We start from the raw sequence: 24,112 nt of genomic DNA on the forward strand, positions 1-24,112 counted from the left end.
GGTTAATGTATTAGTTAAAAAACGTTTCGGTTAGAAATTCAACTGTTAGAATTATTTCATTTAAGATAATTTTTTAATTTTATTATTTAAAAAAAAAATTGTATCCATCTTATAATTTTCATAAAATAAAATTAATAATACTAAATTTGTAAATAATATAAAATAAACAATGTACCCGCTCTGATGATTCGTTAATGGAAAACACATTGTCCTTCAGCGAATCCGGAGAAAGCAACGACTTGGAAGGATTTATTTATTGGAATGCAAGAGGCTCAAGTTAGGAGGTTAAAGATAGATAGCGTACCACCCACAACTTCTGTGAACAAAACAAATCAATTTTCTATAGTGTCACCGTTAACCTTGCTACCGTAAATCTTAGAGAAAAAAAGACTTATACCGGTAAATCCATTACTAAATTGTGATAAAATGAATGTGATAAGTAAATGTTTATTGAGTTACTGTAAAAGATTATATTGAGAGAAGAAAAAACGTATAACAGCACAACTCTGCAATAAGCCTACGCAAACTTTGTGTAAAGAAAAAAAAAATGAAAATACGAATTTCGTAGCAATGTTATGAATAAATTTACCTCAAATATTATAAAATATTACAAATATCCTGTTTGAGAAAAATGCAAAAGAGAGATTCTGATAAATCTGCCGATGTGTGTAGATAAGAATTTAATTTTATAATACCGTTAATAACTCACAGCCAAATTTTTGTTTTATCTAAATCATTTTATTTCACTGGATGTAGTAAAAAAAAAATCGATTTGTATTAAAATTCTCTATGGATTGATAAATATAAGTTTAATGATTTCATCATCATCAATGTGAACTTTAAAAAATCCATGTACCACGCACAGGCTATTTTTTAACCCGTCATTTCGGTGGAGGGGGGGGGAATATGCGCGTAGTACATGGGTGTATACGATATTATTAATGAAATAAGAAATAAATAAGCGGGTAAAAAATGAACAGTAATGAATATGTCAAAGTATTATTTTCTAATCTAGTTGCAATATAAATTATCAAGAAATAGCTATGATTAAATGAACTGCATAATCGTATAATGTTGGAAGGGGGGGAAACGAAACGTTTCCTTGTTTAGATAACAGTTTTTTATCAGTTAAAATAATCATAAAAAACTAAATGCATGTCATGAATAAATATAACTGGTCAGTTGTTTTTTTTGTTGACGCAAAATATAACTGATAAAACAGATATTATGTTGTAAATAACATTTTATTTTACTGTATACTAAAAATAAATTCTTAATCTAAAAAAAAAAAAAAAACTATTAACGCAGTTCTGCACAAGAAGACCGACTTATAGTTTACGACGCCCTTAGTATTTCGCAATCAGAAAAACACTGGTTTTCAGAGTGCAAACCCCTTCTTATGTACGATTATCGAGTAGACCCTACGCACAAAGATTCGACTCACTCCATAAGCGCATATAAAAAATACACCATTACACTGTCAACTTTATCTCAACTTGAGGTTATGTTGTCTGTTGTAATCTTAAATTCAGCGTAACTCAAGAACGACCCCGATCAATCTTCATCAAAATTAGATATGCAGTAGTAGTTTATCTACTAAATTTTAATGAAATTGATCTAATAGTTTTGGAAATTTTTAGGCCACAAAACTTTGCGGGCGGCAATGATGAGGCGCTGGGACTCTCCCATCCCTTCGCGAAAAAGACAGAGACCCGGTGTGAGTGCCCTGTGTAGGGCACTCACACTAGAGGGATTGGCATCAAGACGGTGTCCCGCCTTCTGGGGTGGGGTCCAGGAACAACATAGTCGGGCTTGGATACCCCGCCTAAGGGTTAGAGGCAGGCAATGAAATGATCTAAACGGCGGGCTGACCTGTAGGATTAGACTTCCGTCCGACCGGCGGACGGGAAGGCCCGTTTGATTAGACAACCCCTGAGCTGTGCTTTGCTTTGTTGTGGATCCGGCCCGGGTGGTACCACCCGGGCCGGAAAAAAATGTGGGAAAAAAATTGTGGGAAAAAAATGCCACAAAACCTTATACATGAATGGTATTTTCGTAATCCTCATACCTTAAAACGTAAAGAAAATGCAATTTCTCTCCATCCAATCCCACCGTGCGACCGAAAATAATTACCAGCTGTATCTATAATAATAAAAACCCTCACTTTCTGAATACTCATCTGGTAAGACATCGAATTTTTTTCTACGATCTTCCAATGTTTTATTTATTTAATTTTCATACTTCATATTTAGCAAACTTATTTTAAACGGCAATTGTATAATTTACATTAATATGTCGATTTTACTATCCCATTAATTTATTGGGGATGATAGTTTTGTATAAAATTTCCACCTGCAATGAGAATTCAATCCAGAATTTTGATACACCGTCCAGTAGAGTTAGTAAATACTCCAGAAACCTCTTCCGTATAAAAAAATTGTTTAAAGATTTGATTTTAAATATTCATTTTTAAAAAATGTTATCTTATAACCTTGTACCTTGAACATGTATCACGTAATTCAGTGATATGTTAATATGTAATGTTATTTTATACTTGAGATAAATCTAAACAATTCTATCTTTTTAAACTTTGTGACATAGCTTGTTAAATAGTTATTTTAAACAAAAATGTATATTTTTTTACTGTATAATTTTAATCACAACTATTTCTGTGTTGCATTATAAGTTTTATTACTGTTGTTATTGATCTATTGTAGAATAAAATATTCTTATCAATTTTGGATATATAAAATTTATTAAGGTGATTGAGCTAGAAGTTGTTAGTGTTGAAGTGGTTTTGAAGTAATAAAATATAAAAAATAAAGCCCAATAACAATTTTAAACGAAATAAAAATGCTAAAAGTCTCTCCAACAAACTTAAAAGAAATTTTAAAAACGTCGATGCAAATCTTCTACCTCTTTTCCTATCAAATTTTCCGATTTTTTTCTGGTAAATTCTTTTCAAGAATTGTTTATTTAAGATTTTACGAAAATATCTTGAATTTTGTTTGAAATTCAAGAAATGAGGAAACTGATTCACATTAAAATCTGAATTAGTTTTAAATGTTTTAAGAAATATTAAAGGAACTTCCTAATTTTATTTTTTATAATCGAATTTTTCCAATATCGTTGAATAACTTCTTAGTAAAGCGTTTGAGTAATCTTATATGATTTCGGAATTGTTTTATTTTCTTTTACTCATTATAGTACATTCAATTTTTTTTACCTAGTGTTCGAAGAAAAGTACGGTATTACTTCGGTCGTACGGTGAGATTGTGGGTTGAAATTGATTTTTCTTTACGTTTTAAAGTATGAGAAGTACGAAAGTACCATTAATTTAATATATATATTTGCCTATTTAAAAAACTTGTGGCTCGAAAATCGCCAAAAACCTAGATCAATGCCATTGAAATTTAGATATGCTTAATTAGTGTACCTGAAATTGTGTGAAAATTTGATGAAGATTGGTTGAGTCGTTCCTGTGTTACGCTCAATTTAAGGTCGACGATAGGTAACATAACCTCAATTTTAGGTTTTTCAGACGCGTGGTGGAATTAGAGGGTGAAAATAAATTTTCTTTGTGTTTTTAGGTATGATGATTACAAAATACCATTCATGTATAAAATTTTTTTGTAAATCTAAGATCTCCAAAACTACTTGATCAATTTCATTGAAATTTAAACATACTGTATTAAAGTATCTGAAGTTGTACATGTGAGAATTTGATGAAGATTGGTTGAGTTCTTCAGAGACGCTCAATCTAAAGTCGACAACAGATAACATAACCTGAATTTGAGCTTATGCAGTGAATCACATGGTGAGGGAGTTTAAAATTGATGCTAGAGTTTACTCGTTATTTTTAATTATTGCATCAAATTTTGGTTGTAATAATTTAATTTTCTTGTAAATAGAAAATATATTTTAATATTAAATTAAAAAATTATACCTCTTCAGTTCTATCATTTATGTTTTGTTTATTTCTTGCGTAAAAGGCGCAAAAAATTATATATGCGGAGTAGACGGAAGTATCTTCACGCTAGTTATGAAATTATTAGGATAGGTGCAGCTTACCTTCTATTGATCTAAAACATCTTTGTGGGTTCCACAGTGTTAAAAGAACAGTTGTATGCGCCTCCCATGTCCGGTTGTTCATCCGCAACAACTTATCAGAGGTGATCATTTCAATTGTAAACTGAACAGCGTCTTGGAGCTGCTCGTTGTTGATGTATATGCACTCTTGGATCTCTTCTTTTACAAAACCCGAGTACATTGTCAGGCATGATGAGATCATGGCTTTTTGCTGGCCAAGGCAATGGAGCCAGTGACTCTTCTGTCCTATCCAGTGATTCCAAAAAAAAAAAATGCGCTGGAGCACCGTCTAGCTGAAACATAATTTCAGTGATCCCTTTTGCCGTTAATTCTAGAAGCAGCCACTCGTCATGGTCTAACTATGTTGATTAGCTGCGCCATCGAAGAAATAAGAACCAAGAAGATGGAAAGCTGTCATCCCAACCCAAATTATAACATAAGGCTGATGGTGTTCAACTTTCTCAAAAAAAGTGAGGATTGTCTTTCGTCCAGAAAATACCATTTCGGTTTCGAGAGCTTTGATAAATCACACACTCGTCTGGGAACATGACGTTCTTTTTATCGTCTGCTCTCGGAAAGCGTTCAAGCAATGACTGACATGGATAAACATGTCGATCAAGGTCATTCTTACTCAACTCTTTAACTATGGCTGGAAGAAAATATTTAAGTTTCAAGGCAAATCTTGGAATATCTAACTCTGCAGAACGTTTGCGCGCTGATTTCATCGTCTCAGCTCGAGTGATCAGCCTCCCACTGCGTGGCACATCAAAAACACTTCCCTTGAAAAAGCCTTCTCCCATGTCAGTAACGTTTGCCGTGATGGTGACGATTTCCCAAAACGCACAAAGAAGTCATTCATGTTGTTTTCCAACGTTTTACCAGTACGTGGACTCACACACAAGCTAATGAACGCTCTACGACAGTGAATGAACTCTCGTATCCGCCATCGTTCACAGTCGACTACGACTAAGATTATCCACCACGAATCAATACACCGGACTATCCCCATCATGTCTTATCCTCCTCCAGCAACAGTGAACGACGTCAGCGGTAAGAATTGGTTGCAGTAGAGCCCGATTAAGCTGGATTTATTACAGTGTAAAGGGATGTCCCGCCTACATTTACGTATATATATTTATTTAATCAAACGTATGTATTGCGTTGCATTCTGAAAATCAATACGTTTCTGACTGTGAATTAATTAAGGTGTCGGAAATGAGAAGTCGGTCTTTTTACCCAAAATTGCGCAAGAGCCTTTTACTTTAATTTAAAAAATCCTCGTTACGTACAGAAATCTAAAGATATTACATTTCAATTATCTTTATTGGAAAACAGTCTGGTGTAAATAATTCGAAACATATTTAACATTACTGACATATTTTAAAGAAAGCAGACTAGTCAGATTTAATTCAGTATCTTTGTACTTATATTTTAATTTCCACTGTTAAAAATATTTTTTACGATTGTAAAATGCTAATATTTTTAATATCCAGACAAAAGATCACTGAATAGATGAATACAAAATAAAATAAAGTAATGATAACCTAACAGTGTTTACGTAGAACGAATGATGAACGCATGCGTACATAGAAAGGACAAATAAGAGAGAGGTATGTATGACCTGAACTAACAGAGAGAGACTGAGCGTGTAAAGGGATAGAATGAGTCTTCATCTGTGTGTATGTGGTCGTTAACTGTATTTGATGAGGATATAAAACGAATAACGTCATTTCGTTGTCTGGGGCACAATATTGAACATAGACTCCACACGATTATTACAAATATTCAATAAACAGAATAAAACTACATTCCCTTAGTATTACCGCAAAAAAAATTATGTCTCGTAAACATGGCGATAGGAAAACATAAAACAGAGCTTCAAAACGAATAAAAACAGATTTTCCTGATGTAATTAAATTTGTTTAACGAGTAGGAAAATATAATTAATAGTAGTTTTAGCACACAATTATCGTAAATACCATTTACGAAGACTCAAAAACTCATAAAACTTAGTTTATTGCAATATTTTAAAATAACTATACATCATTTATTTAGTCCCTGTGATCAGACGTAAACATTTCTAAAGGAATTATGAATAACTTCTATGTTTAATGTTACTGATCATTTTGATCAATATCCACAGAAAAAAAATAATCACTTGATTTAAGACAAACATATTTAGTGATTATTTAAATATGAAAAAGCGTGACGTATAATTTCCCATAAATCATTCCAATGAGTTTTTAAAAAAGAATGAAGAGATTGAAATGGATAAAACGAGAAAAGAGGGAAAAGTGAGAACAGCAAAATTTAATGAGATTATAGGAAAAAAGAAAGCATTTTGTTCGGTGATATTTAATACAGAAATCGTGTTCAGTAAAGGATTGTTGAGGGAAAAGTAGAAGGAAGGAAAGGAAGTGAAAGAAAATTATTTTCATTACTGAGAAAAATGGAAGGGGGACATTAAGTTAAAATATGTGAAAAGACAGTGAAAATACGCCAGGTTGATAGGAAGAAACTGGACCGCATTCTGAGAGAATAAATTCCAAAAAAAAATATTTATTATGCCTGTGGAAATGACCATAAGGTATACCAGAGCAAGGATCAAAGTAGATTGTAGAACCAGTAGAATACCTGAGTTCAATGAAGGAGTTGTGCCGGGCGATGCTTTGTCTGTAGTATTGTTTAACATATTCTAATAAAATAAGACTCAGGCATTCGTAGATGATGAGGCCATAACAGAACGAGATGTAGCTACAACAATAAAGAAATGATTCAGTCTATATAAAGAGAAACGGATAACGTAGCACTAAACATAAATGCAACAAAACAAAATACGAGTATTTGTCTTTTCAACCTAAGATAGACGAGTTCCCAACTTTTAAAATAGATGGCGAAAGAATTTTAAGTGGTTAAATAATCTTTTAAATATCTAGGTAACATAATTACAATTGTTAATAACGCTGCAAATTATAATACTGTCCGCATTGATGATAATATATGACAATAATGTCTGCATTAATGAAAGTGTTCAAGCCGATAATAGAGCATACTTTGCAAATATTAAAATCAGTTGTTAAACAAAAGATATAAAGCTAAAAATATATAAAAGCCTTGATTCGTCCGGTAGCAACATACGGATCAGAGACTTAGAAAATGGTCCAATATGAACCAAAAATCATTTCTGAATACTTGAAAGATGAGTGCTTACGAAAATATCTGGATCAGTTTTTGAAAAGCGTGTAAAAAAAATTGGGAATTGGATGAAACAGTACAAGAAGATACTTATGATTTATAAAAGCACAAAGGGCTGGAACACGTTACGAGAATGTATGGGGCGCGAATGTCCAAAAAAAATATATATATTAAAGGGAAAGCTATTTAACAGAAAAAAGGGACATCTTAGGAGAGGAGATCGGATGAAGTTACCCGTGATTACCAAATCCCGGGTATCTTCCCTTCAAAACTCGGTTATCCGTCAAATGCTTTTTTAAATGTTTCATTTTTACCATACGTAACCGAATAATTATTTGGCAATGGTGAGGTGAAAGAACGAAAACGATTTCTGAGAATCGAAAAACTTTAGTTGGAGTGCTGTTGTGAAGGAGGCCCGACCTCATTAAGAGCAATAGCGCTGAAAATCTTTATTTAAATGTTTCGGTTTTATTTTTATAACAATTAAAAAAATCGTATAATAATTACATTAATTTTTCTGCCTTTTTAAAAATCCATCCCGTAATTTTCAAGTGCCATTAATTTGTTAAACTTCAATAATATGTGCATGTTTTAATTAGCCTCTTAATACTCCACACAAAATTTTAATTTATACATACGCCGATCTACGTGGCGCAGTGGTAGCGACTCGGCCTTTCATCTGGATGTCCAGAGTTCGAATCCCGGTCAGGAATGGCATTTTACATACGATAAAAAATGTCATATTCCATGTTCAAGCTTCAGAGCTTCTGTGTATTCTAGCTAGAGTTCATCGACTAGAAAATAAATAAATAATGGTAAAAAGTTTTCATTTTCAGTGGTACAGCTTCTAAAATTTATTATCGGACCAAAATTGCTTCAAATCGTATTTTTAGGATTTTAAACGATATTTTATTTTTTTAATATGAGCCAACTGCTTCTCAGAATAAAAGAAATTGTCCTAAAAAACTTTATTAAAACAGTTCAGTGTTTCGAACTAATCGTTAAAACTAAAAAAAAAAACATTCTATATTAAAACAAAAGTAGCATATCAGAAATGAAGGATTTCTTAATTGTAACTAAGACCTTCAAGTATTGAGTAGATAAGCTCCGATTAGATATACTATTGTTTACTACAATGTGGTTTGTTCTACTTTAAAAATTATTCCGTATTCGTGTTCTTTTATCAAAAGTTATTATAAAAATATTTTTCTTATTGTAATTTGATAATCTATTTTAATTGGTTTTAGATGCTATTTGTCCACTTCTTTATTACAATATTATTCGGATCAGTAAAAGTGTTATGTTTAGCAGGTGTTAAAAAGGTATTATTCAATTACGTAACACTATCGTATTGCACGAGTAACAAGTCAATTAGAAAACCCATTTAACTACAATGTTAAACTGAAGGACAATAACCCTGAAAAAATATAATACGTTCAAGAAAAAAAAATTTAATTCAGTATTAGTTTAAAATGTTAATATATATTAACAAATCACTGTCAACAAGTATCATTTAACAAAAGAAAAAAAAGACCAGTTTAATTTATTTTCAACTTTTCAAATAGTTTCAATATTTCATGTTCTAATTTTGGTTTGTTATAATTTAATATTTTACATTATTATGCAATCAACTATCAAATCAGTTACGACCAAAATAGATTTTTACGTAAAAACAATGACAGGAACCCTCAAAAGGTATTCTTTTCTTCTTCTTTCGTTATTGCCGCCCAAGGACCACGTAACAATTTCATTTCCTTCTCCTTTTTTATTTCCTTATCTTCTAGTACTCTTCCATTTTTTCGCTACGCGTTTCTTTCCTTTCCTATGACCAATGTTCCAGTTCTCTTACCCTTCCTACCGTGGAATCTTTCTTTTTCCGCACTTCCCTACGAAACACATAATTTTATATTGTTTCTTTCTAGATTTTTATTTTTATTTCTTTGATCCATCTTGTTAGCTTCTTTTCCCAGGTTCTTAAAGATCTGTTTCGTTAACCTGTTGACATTAATTCTATAATGGTGTCCTTTAAAGATAAGGCCAAACACTAGGAAATGATTCTACTTAATAAACTGAATGACCAGTAGAACATAGGTCCGAAAACGCAAATTTTTCTGTCTGTTCCCCGTTTTGTGTTTTTTAAGAAAAAAATTATGTTTCAAGAACGATTGGAGATAACGCAATAGAATTTTGTAATTGATTTTAAACTAACATCTTTCAATAGAAAAAAAATAAAAATTTTGACAAAATTCAAAATGGCGGCCTTTTCAATTTTCAAATCTTAAATATCTTGGGAATTATTAGATTTATCAAATTGTGTTGTATTATAAAAATTTAGAAGTATTTTTTTTTGGGAACAAAATGACACCTTGGTCGTAAAAATCCGACGACAAACAACAGAGTTATTGCCAATCCGATACGGCGGCTATCTTTTTTTTATTATCTTGGCTTCTGAAAATTTGATTTAGTTATCAAGTGAGTCACGATAATAAAAAAAAAGACAAGCAAGAAGGCCGCTATATCGGTTTAGGCCTACTTTTTGCAATAACTCTTGTTTTTCGTCGGATCTTTACGACTAAGGTGTCGTTTTGTCCAGAAAAAAATTATTCATAATTTTTATAATACAACACAATTTGATAAATCTAAAAGTTCCTAAGATATTTAAGATTGAAAAACTGAAACGACCGCCGTTTTGAAATTTGTCAACGAAGAGTATCGTTATTTTTTCCCTGTTAAAAAATGTTAGTTTAACATAACGTACAAAATTTTATTCCGTTGTCTCCAACCGTTCTTGAAAAGTATATATATTTTTTTAAAACACAAAATGGGGATAGACAGAAGAATATGCGTTTTCGGACCTATATGTTCACTGGACATTTTTTCTTCTGTATGTTAAGTAGAATCATTTCCTAGAGTTTGGCCTCACTTTTAAAGAACACTCTGTATATGTGACAAAAGAAAATCGGTCTTTTTTTTCTCATCGATTCCGAATTTATTCTACGTTTTTATACACTTGGCCATTATTTCATACTTTCCAGCCTTCATTGGTTTTTAGTGGACTTAATATTTTCATAATAATTCTTCTCTCTAACAATTTTAATTTATGTAATTTATAATTAAGTGATAGGCATTCACAAACATTATATTTTAATTACAGCGCTATAATGTGTTATTTTTTCATTTTTTATAAGCATTTTTTATTATAGATATTCCTAGTCGACCATATGCTCTTTGCATCCTATGAATCCTATCATCTATGGTGGATTTTTCTAATCCATTTTCTTCTATTGTCTCTTAGATATTATATATTTTTAACCTTTATGAACCCTCAAATGGTTTACGTTTACAGATTTTTTTTACCATTAGTAACCTAATAATTAATTTTAGGAATTGGCTTATTATAGTGACTTTTTATTATATTACACGTATGTAAATGGAAATTACAACGGAACGGAACGCAAGGATATCGGGGAATAAAATTCCCCCTTTCCATCGCAGAGTCTTGACATCAGTCCCTTACTGCTGGATGGGTCTTCCTTAATATCGGGGATATTTGTCTATTTAATGGCGATTATATATTTGTTTTATTTGTGAACGGAATTGTGGATTGCGTTTCGATCCTTGTAGATCAATTTGAAGATTACTTGGGTTATCTTTGACAGAGTAGCAAGATATTTGTGTCTTTCTCCCGGCGCGATTCCCCTTCAGTCCGTCCACTGGAGGCCGTTCGGGGTTAGTATCTTTCGGTCTAGCATGAATGCGCCTGATGAGATATTGTCGGTGGGTGCAATGCACTCACTTCGCCTGAGGGAGTCGCATCTGCTTGTAGTAGGCCAAAAATTGCAAGGTGAAAGAAATATGGATGGTTGGTGAATTATGGAAATGACAGGAATATCTTCTAATATTAAGAGAAAACTTCAATTGGATGACCTTCATGCTAGACAGTACGAACAACCTGCCGTTTTCAAACCATAAAATTGGATCAGTTTAAAGGAGAGTATATATAGAAAACGTATCGTGAAACCTTTAAAAATAGAGTCAAATAATTCGAATTCTGAAAAATTTTAAATATAAATGTAAATATCTTTGGATAGAGGTCATATCATAAGGTGATCCTGTGTCATTTCAAAATATAATACCATCAAAAATATAATATTTAGTTATTTTCGTTTAAAAAAAAATGCTTTCTGCTTGAGTATTCATTTTTCATATACAAAGATGATATTTTAATTAAGCTACATTTTTTTCACGATATTATCTTACTCTTGTTAGTTAAATACTGTATCCCTGGTCGAGTTCCTAAATTCTTACCTTCAAGAGATTTAAGTAACGGTACTTTTTAGGGGAAAAACTCTCACAAAAAATGCTATCTAAAAAAAACAAGATCATTTTAATGATCAACCTTAGTACTCATTATATACAAATAAGTATTCAAGCTATAAGAATGATTTTTTTTTATCTCAGTTAGATTATATTTATCCCAAAGGGTTTTTATTATTATGCACTGAACAATTTTTAGAAACAAAATAAAAATACTTTATATTATTATAAAAACAGTAAAAGAAAAAAAATACTGACCTAAACGCATTACAAATTTCTGTTATTTCATAATACGTTAATGCATTATCACCATCAGTTTAATAACAGATTTTTTTTTTTTTATTACAGTAATACGAACTGTGACTGGGTTCAAATCCCGGTCAGGCATGCATTTTTATACTCTACAAAATTTCATCCATCACTAAACAACTGTGATTCAACCTATCAACCTATTATTACTTTTGGGAAAGGAGGTTGTAAAATAGAATAAATATCTAAAAGATGCTCATTCAGCAGTTTAACAAATAAAATTATATATATATATAAATTTTGTAAGTTACTATAAATTTTAATTTCCTATAAAAAATAATAATGTTACATATTTAATTATGTGTAATTTTATTTGCAACACAAAGAACTTGTCATTTTGCTTGCCATAAAAAAAGCTGCTTCCTGTCTCATGAGAATTTTAAACGAGTACATAAACTTTTATTTTAGGTATGGGGGAAAAAGGAAAAAAAGGAGAATTTACTGTTTTTCCTTCTTTCCCCTTGAGTGAAAACACAAATACTACAAGAAAGGTTTGGTTTATAACTTCCTCTAGACTCCATGACGAGTTATAAAAACTGAAAGAGCTATACCAATAAAGGCGAACAGGAGATGAATTCTACGAGTATATGTATCGTTTACGTTACACCTTTTTTTTTTAAAAATTAAAATCTAAATATTAAAATCGAAATAGGTTACTAGAATAAAACAATAATTTGCGCTAAATTTCACAATTCATGTTACAATCCAAATTACTGAAAAATAAATTAGTAAAACTGAACGAATGTGTAGATATTAAAATATCAAAATCAAGGTCCAAGTTAGTTCAAAAACCTTTCTTTTTCTGTTTAGCCTCCGGTACCATCGTAAGGTATTACTTCAAAGGATGATATGTATGAATGTAAATGAAGTGTAGTCTTGTACAGTTTCAGGTCGACCATTCCTGAGATGTGTGTTAATTGAAACCCAACCATCAAAGAACACCCGTATCCATGATCTAGTATTCAAATCCGTATAAAAATAACTTCTGAATTTACTAGGGTTTGAACCTTAGAACTCTGGACTTTGAAATTAGCTTATTTGCGATGACGAGTTAGTTCGAAAATCTTCTTTTTTTAACCTCCAGTACCACCGATAAGTATTGCTTCAGAGGATGAGGCGAATAATTTGTAGCTTGTGAAAATGCCGTGCCTAACCGGGATTCGAACCCGGGACCTCCGGAAAGTTCGAAAACCTGTCTTTCTTGTTTAGCCTCCGGAATTACTGTTCAGGTATTACTTCAGAGGATGATATGTATGAGTGTAATTGAAGTGTAGTCTTGTACAGTCTCAGTTCGACTATTCCTGAGATGTGTGGTTAATTGAAATCCAACCATTTATGAAAACAGGTATCTACGATCTAGTATTCAAATCCGTATAAAAGTAACTGCCTTTACTAGGACTTGAACGCTGGAACTCTCGACAACCTGTATTTTTAAAAACGTAACCTAATTTTTTTAATATATTACGATCTCAAGATGTATTTTTGTACATATTTCAACAAGGAAGATGAGCTGGATGAAATATTAAGAAAATGTGCCAGATTCTTGTTGACCATGTAATCTAAAATAGCATGCTAACCAAGTTTCTAATCTATTACGGCACATATACTTCTATCCTTTGTTGCTACTAATGCAAATATGGAAGAAAAGATCATATGTTTGTTCTAATATAAGCAGTTCAGCCAAATGACTTCAACTTTTCATAACGTGCTAATGCCATGTAAAATCGAGAAACATTGAATTAAAATATAAAATGATTTTTTGAAAAAAAAATTAAAGAATACAGTTCTGTGAAAAATTCAGTAAAGGTGCGTACAGATGTGCGAGCCGAACTTGACTGAACCCTTCGTGAAAAGTTGGCAGAGCGGTCATGACTTACGTTTTCACAATGAATCGTCATAGAGCAAAGCCGATCACAAACAAACGGCAATTGTTATTTTGGAGTTCAATCGTGATATCGACTCGTGAGGAAAGCATGGCTATGCTTCTTATAAATGGTGTGGTCTTAGTAATGGGTAATATGAATGAAAAAAGGTAACCTCGATGTGGTAGCGGAGTGAACTATTCAAAATGTGGCTTGTAAGAAATTGATATTAGATGTTAAGTCACAATGCACAAGTGATAGTTACAATGATTTTACGAGGGTATCAACTTCTGATTTCGAGTACTAAGGAAAAAGTACTTTCAGCTTTCCCTCTACGCTTCCTCTTTTACATTTTTTTTTTATAACTATTTTTTTCATTCGGATCCCGTAACAGGGTATTCCTTTAATAAGTTTCTACAAGATGGATTAATTCCTCTTCTGCCCCCTACGCCATAATTAATATAAATTAACCGCAAAAATGTGAATAAACGTTTATAGACAAATAAGTGCGATTAAACTGAAATAGAACTGATACGTGAACACGTATACACTACAGACCTGCAACGACGCTGTCCTAACTAGAACTGAGAATCCTTTTGTGTTTGACGAGTTGGTAAGAGCTGTTCAAAAACGGTTTGTTCGGCGCTCTGGATACCGTCCTATTTACGCAAATTTGGTTCACAAACGATTTATTACAGATTCGGCTAGCAAATCTACGTGCATCCTAGGATTTTCAATGCGCAATCCTTAAAAAACCAATAAGAAATATTAGCGTCACTTTTCAGAGCTACTTATTTTCATCCACCTGCGAAAGTATGACGCAGTGTTTATGTGAATGTGTGTAAGTGTTAAGGGCTTATATATCGTGATTGCGACAAAAAAAGCTACACGAGTAGAAATAAGATAGCAAACAATCTGTCTTGACAAACTTCTCGTGTTTACTTTTATAAAAACGTTGACTCGTGATAATAAGTCACGTGCGCAAGCAAGCAGAATTTTCAAGAGGATGTTATTAGACAGATTAGATAGTCTTTCGACATATTTATGTTAGTTTGGCACAATGTTTTAAATATGCTAATATCAAATGATTCACGTAATTTTTACTGTCGCATCACAGTATTTATATTTGAACCTTTGTTAACTTGAAAGCTTCTACACCGATTTTCATGACTCAACTCACCAATTCCTTGTTTTAGTATTGTCACTGACTCTGAATATTAGTATAATTACTGTTTTTTCTACTTTTAATTATAAATTATTTTTCTTTGAATAACATTTAAATGACGAGATTCTTTGGATAACGAGATAAAAATGAAACAGCATAGATTTTTGCTTCCTCCCAGGTGAGCTTTCGTAAAATTTATTACAAACCACTGTTCCAAAAATTAAGGTGGAGTAATATTTCTTTGTACCATGGTCGTTCAGAAAGTTCTCAACATGATAGAGATGGCGCAAGTACGTCCAATTCACTACGATGTTTGTAAAGTATGATTATTTATATAGCGTGCTGCGAAGTTTCAAATGTATGAGGTTTAGTTAACTGTTTGTTGCAATCGAGTAAAAAAAACAAGTTTCGACATTTTCTTAAAAATGGATAAAACTGAAGTTTGAACTGTTATAAGTACTTTGTTTTAAACATTTAAGCTCGGCGGACCTACAAAAAGAGTTCAAATTCACTTTAAAGGATTCTTTCCCTTCAAAAAAAGTGGGCTACAGAATTTAAACATCCATTCCAGATGATGAACGCTCGAGACGCCCAAAAACGTGTACTACTAACGAAATCGTCACAAAAATGCTCAGTGTCGTATTAAATAATCGCCGACTGAAGGTACGCGAGCTTAGCAAATATTTTGATAGATCGTGCCCACTATATTTCATACGATATTTTGGATATGAAAAAGCTTTCTGCTCGATGGGTGCTGCGTTTGTTAAAATTCGACCAAAACAACTCATTCGATTGAATACATCTTAATGGTGTTTAATTTATTTAAACGACTTCGCTGAGTTCCTACGACGGTTTAAAACATTAGATTAAAAAACAGTGATGTGGTGTTGATACCTGGAAAAAGGTAGGACTATCACCGGGGAGTATTACTGTTCACTGTTAGACCGAATGAAGGGTGCTATTTAGGCTAAACATCCACATCTGGCCGCTTTCCTTTTGGCCAGATGTCTTTTACCACTACAATGCGCCTGTATACACGGGCTGTTGCCGCAAAACTCCATTACTTACTCTTCGAAGTACTTCTGCATGCGCCGTATTTGGCTCTCAGCGATTACTTCCTCTTCCCAAACCTGAAGAATTGACACCCTAAACAGAGATTCTCTTCAAATTATCAGCTTAAAGCTTAGACAACGCTTATTTTAAAGAGTTACATAAATCGCTTTATACTGATAGTATTAAAAAGTTGGAAAATCTTCGGTTTAAATGCATCGAATTGCAAGTTAATACGCTGAAAGATAAAAAAATAAAATCTCTGAAAAATCGTGTGTTTTATTGTCAGGCCGAGAACAGCCCTCGTATTTACGGGAGTTAGATAAAAAATCTGATCATAATACAAAGTTTTGAAATTATTAATCACTACAATTCAGTATTTCATTTTTCTTTACAATCTAAAAATAAATTTACAATACTTAATATTATTTATACGTTTTTTTTTTATTAGCATTAACAGGTGATATATAAAATATGATTTTTATATTAAATGATAAAATAAGAGATTTAAATTATTCTGTTAAGATTGCTGCTCATAGTAGAGTTATGAATTAATTTTTATTTTTAAAGTTGATGACTCGATCATTTAATGATCATAGTGATGATAAGTACAAACAACTAATTTAATATTAAATTAGAGTTAGTTAACATTATGTATCGGTAATAAATCTCGGTCAAGAACGAAATAATTTAATTTTAGGTCAACCTCCTTTTACTGCCTAATATGAATACATTTCTTTTTTTCTAATGGTAGAAAATAAAATAGCAAGCATTTTAATTTTTTTTAATAAAGATTTATTGTTATATGAGAACGCGTAGTTAATAATATTTTTATTTTGAAATGTAGAAAAAAGTTATGTTAAAAGTTAATAGGCGTACAACATTTCTGTTAATATTACAGCATAAAATCTATGTCACTCACTACATTAATTAAAACTAAGAAATGAGTTTCTTAAAATATTATTTAATAAAAGTTAAACAGTATTTGCGTGTATTTTTTTTTTTTTAGATTTTGTTTATCAGTGGCAGAATGATGATGTAAACGCGTAAAATTGTAGGCCTGTTTCCATACGCTTGTAAGTGGTTATATTGGTCAATGCCATATATATAAATTGCTTTTTAATACAAAACTAGCTGTTTTATTAATGCAGTTAAGAAACTACTGTTTTTTGTTGTTTTTTTTTAATACGAATTTGTTCCGTTCTTTTTTCGTCAATTTAAATCCCATTCATGAAGATACCTACGTGTTACCTTTTTTAGTAGTAAAGCAATTCATGAAAAAATTCCTGAAATCATTTCATTCATTTCGAATTTTATATATATATGTATGTATATATATATCTTTCATCTACCCTCGCGTTATCTCATTGGCTATGAGTTTGAAGGTTAATAATATGCTTCATAATAATTATTTTAAAAAAAGTAATAATAAGAGGCTTTTTATTACATTTTTTAAAAGTATTCTTATCTTAACATATAAAATTTATTTTATTATTTCAAATTGAAGAAATCTAAAGAATTATACATTTTATAAATACCTTTAACAACACTCGACTTAAAAATATGCATGCCGTATTTGTCTACTTAGAGACTGGAATAGTCATACTTAAAGATTAAATATATTGATTAGTATGTCCTTTTTAGTACTCTGAATAAGAAAATTAATTTCATAATTAAAAGAAAATATTATTGAAGGAAACGGATAAAAAAAAATAGTTTCAAATAGCTGCTGTGGGGAGAACTACTCTTATATATCACGCAATACTTATTTAAAGCTGCGATATACTTCGATCAGTCAACAGAGCTCAAAAAGGTCTGAGTTTGTGACAAAATTGTTACCCAGAAACCAATTCAATACAAAAATTGTAAAAAAAATGCAAAACCTATAAAATGAGACGTTATGCGTTTTGATTGATGCATTTCCCGCCGAGAAAATCCAGAAAAACTGCTTAAAATGGTTATTTTTACGAAAATTTCCAACTCTGTTGTTTTTGCGTTTGAAGTATCGGCCTTTGGGGAAAGTGGAAGCAGCGACGAAGAAGAGTAACACGGCTTTCATCAAACATACTCCCACTATTACCGCCTCGCGCGGTGCGCTCGCATATTAACACTCGAGGTTTGGCTGCATTTTAAACTAATTTAACGTTATTTAAACGAATGGAAGTAAATTAATGAATTGATGTTTAGTTTTTCTAGTTTAAAAAAAAAGATAAAGAGATAGAATGAATGCTGCAAGAAAAGGCATGAATCATTTAGAATGTCTATTGTGCATAAAGTATGCATCCGATAGAATCCAGCTTCTGCACACATATTCTATAAGACATTACTTACATTTTCCTCAAAGGCCAATGCTTTAAACGCAAAAACAATCGAGTTGCAAATTTTCACAAAAATATAATCAGTTTTAGCAGTTTTTCCCAATTTTCTGGACGAGAAATGCATCAATCAAAATGCATAACGTCACATTTTACAGGTTTTGCAATATTCTACAATTTTTTTATTAAATGTATTGTCATTGCTCCAACGATTTTAATTGTATAAGCAAAAAACGAAAAAAAAGAAATTTTTGCACAAAAACATCGTTTAAACAATTGTTAAACCTAGTTGCGAGTTTAAAACACGAAAAGTAATTCAAAATATCCTGCAACCGGTTTCCGGGTAACAATTTTGTCATGATAAAAAACTCTGTTTACTGGTCTACCTCATAGATCACTGCTCTTCTCTTAAGACGATGCGCCGGCCAATGTTTTTATTGAAAGTCTTATTGTACATAACCCGCATTGGCGCGAAATCGCATATATAAAATAATATAAATTCTCTTGCTTAAATGTACAATTTTTTTTTTTTAATTTTTAAAAATAATCATTTCTAACTGAATCGGCTACTATTTAACAAATTATCAACAACCAGAAAAACAATGTTTTAAATTCCCATATCATTAAGGACTAAAGATTGGTGTAGAGAATTAATTATGTATATTTTTAAATTAATTTTTGCGTGTTTCATACAAGCTTAAGGTCTAATAAGATAAAAATATATATATATTAAATAAAGACTTTTCATTTTACTAAAGAAAATTTACAGTAATAATTAAATAAAACTGAATAATGTAAAAGAAAAAAGTAAGAAATAAAATAAGACCCTTCCTGGTTTTTATTGTAATTATGAAGCGAATTAATTAGTAAGCTTTCAACTCATCGGCAGAGGTACAACATATATATGTACTTACGTATTAACGCCACCGCAGCTACAGCTTTATTTAAAAACAAAGTAGTCAATCGGATTTCGGTGGAAAATGAACAGTTTCTTTATTAATTTTAATAAATGGTTATTTATTTTATAAATATAATTTAACCAAACTTAACCTACGCTCGCTTCGCTCGCTAACCTTAACTAATTAACACCGTAATTTTTTGAGTTTTTATTTAATATTCAGTAATTATTGCAATTATTTATTTAAATAATCAAAACACTCCTGTTAATTAGTCAAGGTTAGCGAGCGTAGGTTAAGTTTGGTTAAATTATATTTATAAAATAAATAAATATAAATAACCATTTATTAAAATTAATAAAGAGACTGTTTTGAATCTATGTTAAACTCTATATCAGCCCATTTTCCACCGAAATCCGATTGACTATTTTGTTTTTAATAAAGCTGTAGCTGCGGTGGCGTTAATACGTAAGTACCCATATATAATATAAATCACTTGTTGAGATTTCCTTTTATTATTAATGCTGTTTGAAACATATGATTGTCACAGTATAAGAAAATCTTCTATATGTACCTTTGTATTGTGAAATTTTCCACCGGTCGACAGAATGCCATATTCTTTCGACCGGCTTCGTTTAAATTGGATTTATATATTTAATAATATTTATTAAAGATAAATTATTATCACTATTATAAGAAAATCTTCAATTTTAGACACTCCTTATAGAAATTCATAAATTTTACGTCTGTAAAACCTAAAAGGAACATACCGCTCAATTTTCAGGGTTTGAGTTCAAGTTTTCAGTATTTATGATGATAGAGGTAGCGAGTGAGAGCTTTGAATTTATTTGTGTGGGTATCTGCGTGCACATATTGATTAATTGTTCAGTAGCCAATAAAATGACTCGAATAAAATTGGGAGGATAACTTTTGTATATAAATAATTTAACGTTTGATTAGATATCATACTCGGAAATTCGAACAATGATGCGAACATTACAAAATAAAGCCGAGTTATTCTTAAGTAATTTTCTTTTAAGAAAATACGCATGGTAAATTATAAGCGATTGCAAGTGTCAGATATAAAATATTTTTACTCTTGAAAAATCTAGATTTTAAAAAAGATCTAATATAATAGAGAGCTGAAAAAAACTTTTTTCGCCGATTAGTTGTTAATACAATTGTTCTCTGATATTACAAGATATTCATATCCAGTTAAAAGTACGCTCATTTTTTTAATGATTTAAATAACTTCATTATATCAGTACTGGTCGACCTGAAACTAAACAAGACCTACTGCATTGTGTAACAATATAACCGCCAGAAAAAAAAACTTCTATATGACATATATTTTGGGATATACGTAGATAAAGGACTTTTAAATTTATAATTTCATCATTTTATAAAATGATAAAATCATTTATAGAAATAACCTTTTTCTAATATTCTTCAGAAAACTTTTATTAGAGCATGCATTAAGTAAGCCGAAGGGAATTTATCGATTTCACTTTTATGTACATTGGTGGTCTGCGCTCATGCTATTTACTTAATTTCATCGGGCTTATTTCATACTGGTCCCAAATAAATATAACATAAAATAGTTATTTTTATTTCTAAAACATATATAAATCTGTTCATTAATTATTAATCTTAAGTAGGCAATAATTTGTATACCTTACCCGTGGATCAACAATCGCGTAACTGCAAAAAATTTGTCGGTATTTATATTAATCTCTGAAAAATGTACAAATACCTAATGGAGACTATGTATTATCTAAAACTATTTATTAAAATTAATTCCCGCCTAATTTTTAATTATTTTTGTTCATAAAAGTAATAATAAGCATTTTTTTCATTATCGCAATTTCATATACGCTTTCTTTTTTGTTATAGATCAATAGTAAATACAGCGAAGAATTAGCTCAAGAATCGTTAGAATGGATCAAAGTAATTACAGATGAACCGATCAACACCTCCGGAGATATGGATAACTTTTATGAAACATTAAAGGACGGTACACTTCTTTGCAAGTAAGTATTAAAAAAAATTTAAATATTTAATAGGACATACCTTTCCTAGTCATAGTGTTACATAGGCTACACCGCAAGACTAAATTATATCCGAACTCAAATACATTTATGTTTAGAATTGTTAAAAAATAAAAGGTTTGAGCACAGAAAAAGAAGTAAAAAGAAAAATTTGATAGAAAAACTATCCAAGAAGAAAAAATAATGTTACGATATTAAAATTAGCTGATAACATTATTCTACTGAAGAGATTAAAGATAGCATTTAAATATCGAAAGCATGGATTTATGGTTAGGTGAAAATTGCAGTCTGAGAATAAATTAGAGTAAAAAAAATTAATGAAATGTTACGGAAAGGAGGATAATGAAGAATTAAATATTAATATGTAGGGAACACAATATATCACGAGTGGCAGAATTTTATTATTTAGATAGTAAAATTATAAAGGATGGATGACTTAATGCAGTATAAAATGAAAACTGGAACAAGTAAGGAGAATCATCGTGCATAAAGGGATTCTATTATCAAATGTAGATCTAAGAATTAGAAAGAAATTCTTAAAAATATCTATATGAGTAAAGCGATTTATAGAAACAAAAAATGGCCAATAAGAAAAATAGAAAGTAAAAGAATATACAGGAGAATGTTGAAAATTAGATGGGTTGATAAAATAGAAAATCAGGAGATATTAAAACGAATAGAGGTTGTGCAGTACCTAGAGATATTCTAAGCTGGTAAGCCATGTATTGAAATAACCATCTTTGGTTAATTTGATGATAGAAGAGTGACGAGTAGAAGGTAAAAAAAAAATCCCTTTCGGCACGCCGAAATGCGGAAGTAGATTTCACTGGTGCTAAGTAGGGGATAAAAATGATTTCCAGTTAAGAAAATTTCAAATTTACTCAATACGACAGTGGTTTCATGTGAAAAAAGTTTCACATGTTTAGCATACGACAAGCTCCATCTTCTTACAATTCCAGCAATATTTTGGTCATCCCTTGCTGTAAAAGTTAGTCATATCAAAAATTGTTTCAGACAAAAATTTTAGGTAATGTTTATAGGATTAACGACCACTTTAAATCGATTCTATACTGTGCCTAGGGAGTGCTTAAGGGAGGTATGATTTTTTTTCTGTCTTTGAAACCGCATTTTTTCCACCCCCTGGGCCAATGGTTGGTGATATCAAAAAACTTTACTTAGATACGTTTTAGGCCCTTATCCAAAGAACAGTAGGGACTTTAAACGAATTCGATATTTTACTTAATAAGAAAGTTACAGCGATATTTTGTTTTTTCGAAAAAGCCCCCCATTTCCATCCCCATGAACCGATTTTAGTCGTTAACGAACCTGACCGAGATTTTGGGACGCGTTACTTTTAACGAACAATTTGAAAGTGATTGGCACAAAATTACGGCAGTTATCGTGTCCACAAGAAAATAAATATATATAAACCTTTGAACTGACGGTGGTTTTGGTGTCTGAAGGATGTGAAAATTTTCCGGAAATCGATTATGGTACCCATTACAATAAGAACCTTTTTTTATGAAATCTTCCTAACTGTAGAAAAAAACAATAATTTAAGTATTTAAATACAGCTAATTAGAAATATAGGCTGTACAAAATATGTTGAGGGTAAAAGATTAGTGTAGAACAGAACAGGATGGAGAACAGCATCAAACCAGTCAATTGATTGATAATAGTAATAAGAATAAACAAATTGTGTTTTATAAGTTGATTATCCTAATTTTTCTTATCCCTTATGAGGCCTGGTCGTATCAAAAGACTTAAAGATACATGCAGAAGCCTGTCAGTAACGGTAAGATTTAATAACCCAATTTCGCGCTGTAACATTTTGTTTAGATTAATTTCAAACACAACAGAAGTGGTAAAGAAAAAGAATTACTTTATCAGGAAGTGAATACTGCAATATTCCTCCCGCCTACGCCCAAACAAAAATGTATGGACAAAATCGTCGAGGAAAGATAAAATCCCAAAAGCTCTTCATCACATTTTAATTCTTTATTACACAATGTAAAAATTTTGTGGTATTTGTGAAAAAAATTTATCATTTTTTTAAAGTTGTTTGATTATATTACGGGCACATGGGTAGAATCTATAGCTTTACTTGACTTTTTGGAATTTTAGTGCTCCTCTGTTAATTTTTTATGATTTACATTTAGAAGAAAAAAAAATTAAACAATTTATATAAATGAGTTTTTTCCAATACTTCTATTATATAAAAATGAATCAATGATTATAAAATGTAAAACATAACAATGACAATTAATGTTTTTAACATTAATTGTTAGTTATAATAGTTTTTAACGAGTTACATAAAATAAAATATTATTATTAGAACTGAAAGTAAGATATTGCATAAGTAAATAAAATAATATATTATGATGGGTAAACGAATAAAACTGTTTAAATAAAAGATATTACTGTACGTCAGTAACCAGTACAAAGCTAGAACAATGATCTTCGCTTTACAGCCTTCTGCATCAGCAATAATAATCTGGTCAAGGAGAAAGAATACCAGTAGGCGAAGCAGTCGGCTTTTCTTAGTTGTCAAACGAGCGAACATTCCTTTACTATAAGCAGACCAGACCTTGCTTTGTCTGCTGTGCGTGTCTACATTATACCATATTACTTAAAAAGTATTAATAAAGAAAATAATAAATAAATAACTTGTCCTTACCGTGTGCAAAATTTCATTATTGAATGTAATAAATGTATATATTTTTTTATTACGACGTAATTAATGGACTAATTATTTAGTGGTTCAATAATTATTACTTATTTCGTTATACTCTAGAAAGAAATTTTTAGATCGTGTTAATTATCGGGTGAAATATGAATGGTTAATGAAGATTGTAAATTAAAACGC

The 24,112-nt window shown here is 31.0% G+C and overlaps 1 protein-coding gene across 1 annotated transcript in view; it reads left to right on the forward strand.

The window, feature by feature from the left end:
* Chd64 (transgelin calponin-3) overlaps positions 1–24,112 on the forward strand; it is a 127,590-nt gene that overhangs the window by 83,810 nt on the left and 19,668 nt on the right. Inside the window, exon 2 of the mRNA XM_075370431.1 lies at positions 21,092–21,228. Coding sequence (XP_075226546.1) covers positions 21,092–21,228 — 137 coding nt within the window. The remainder of the gene's footprint in view (positions 1–21,091; positions 21,229–24,112) is intronic.

Source organism: Lycorma delicatula, chromosome 7, assembly GCF_047948215.1.
Source record: "Lycorma delicatula isolate Av1 chromosome 7, ASM4794821v1, whole genome shotgun sequence".
In the NCBI taxonomy this organism is placed as follows: domain Eukaryota; kingdom Metazoa; phylum Arthropoda; class Insecta; order Hemiptera; family Fulgoridae; genus Lycorma; species Lycorma delicatula.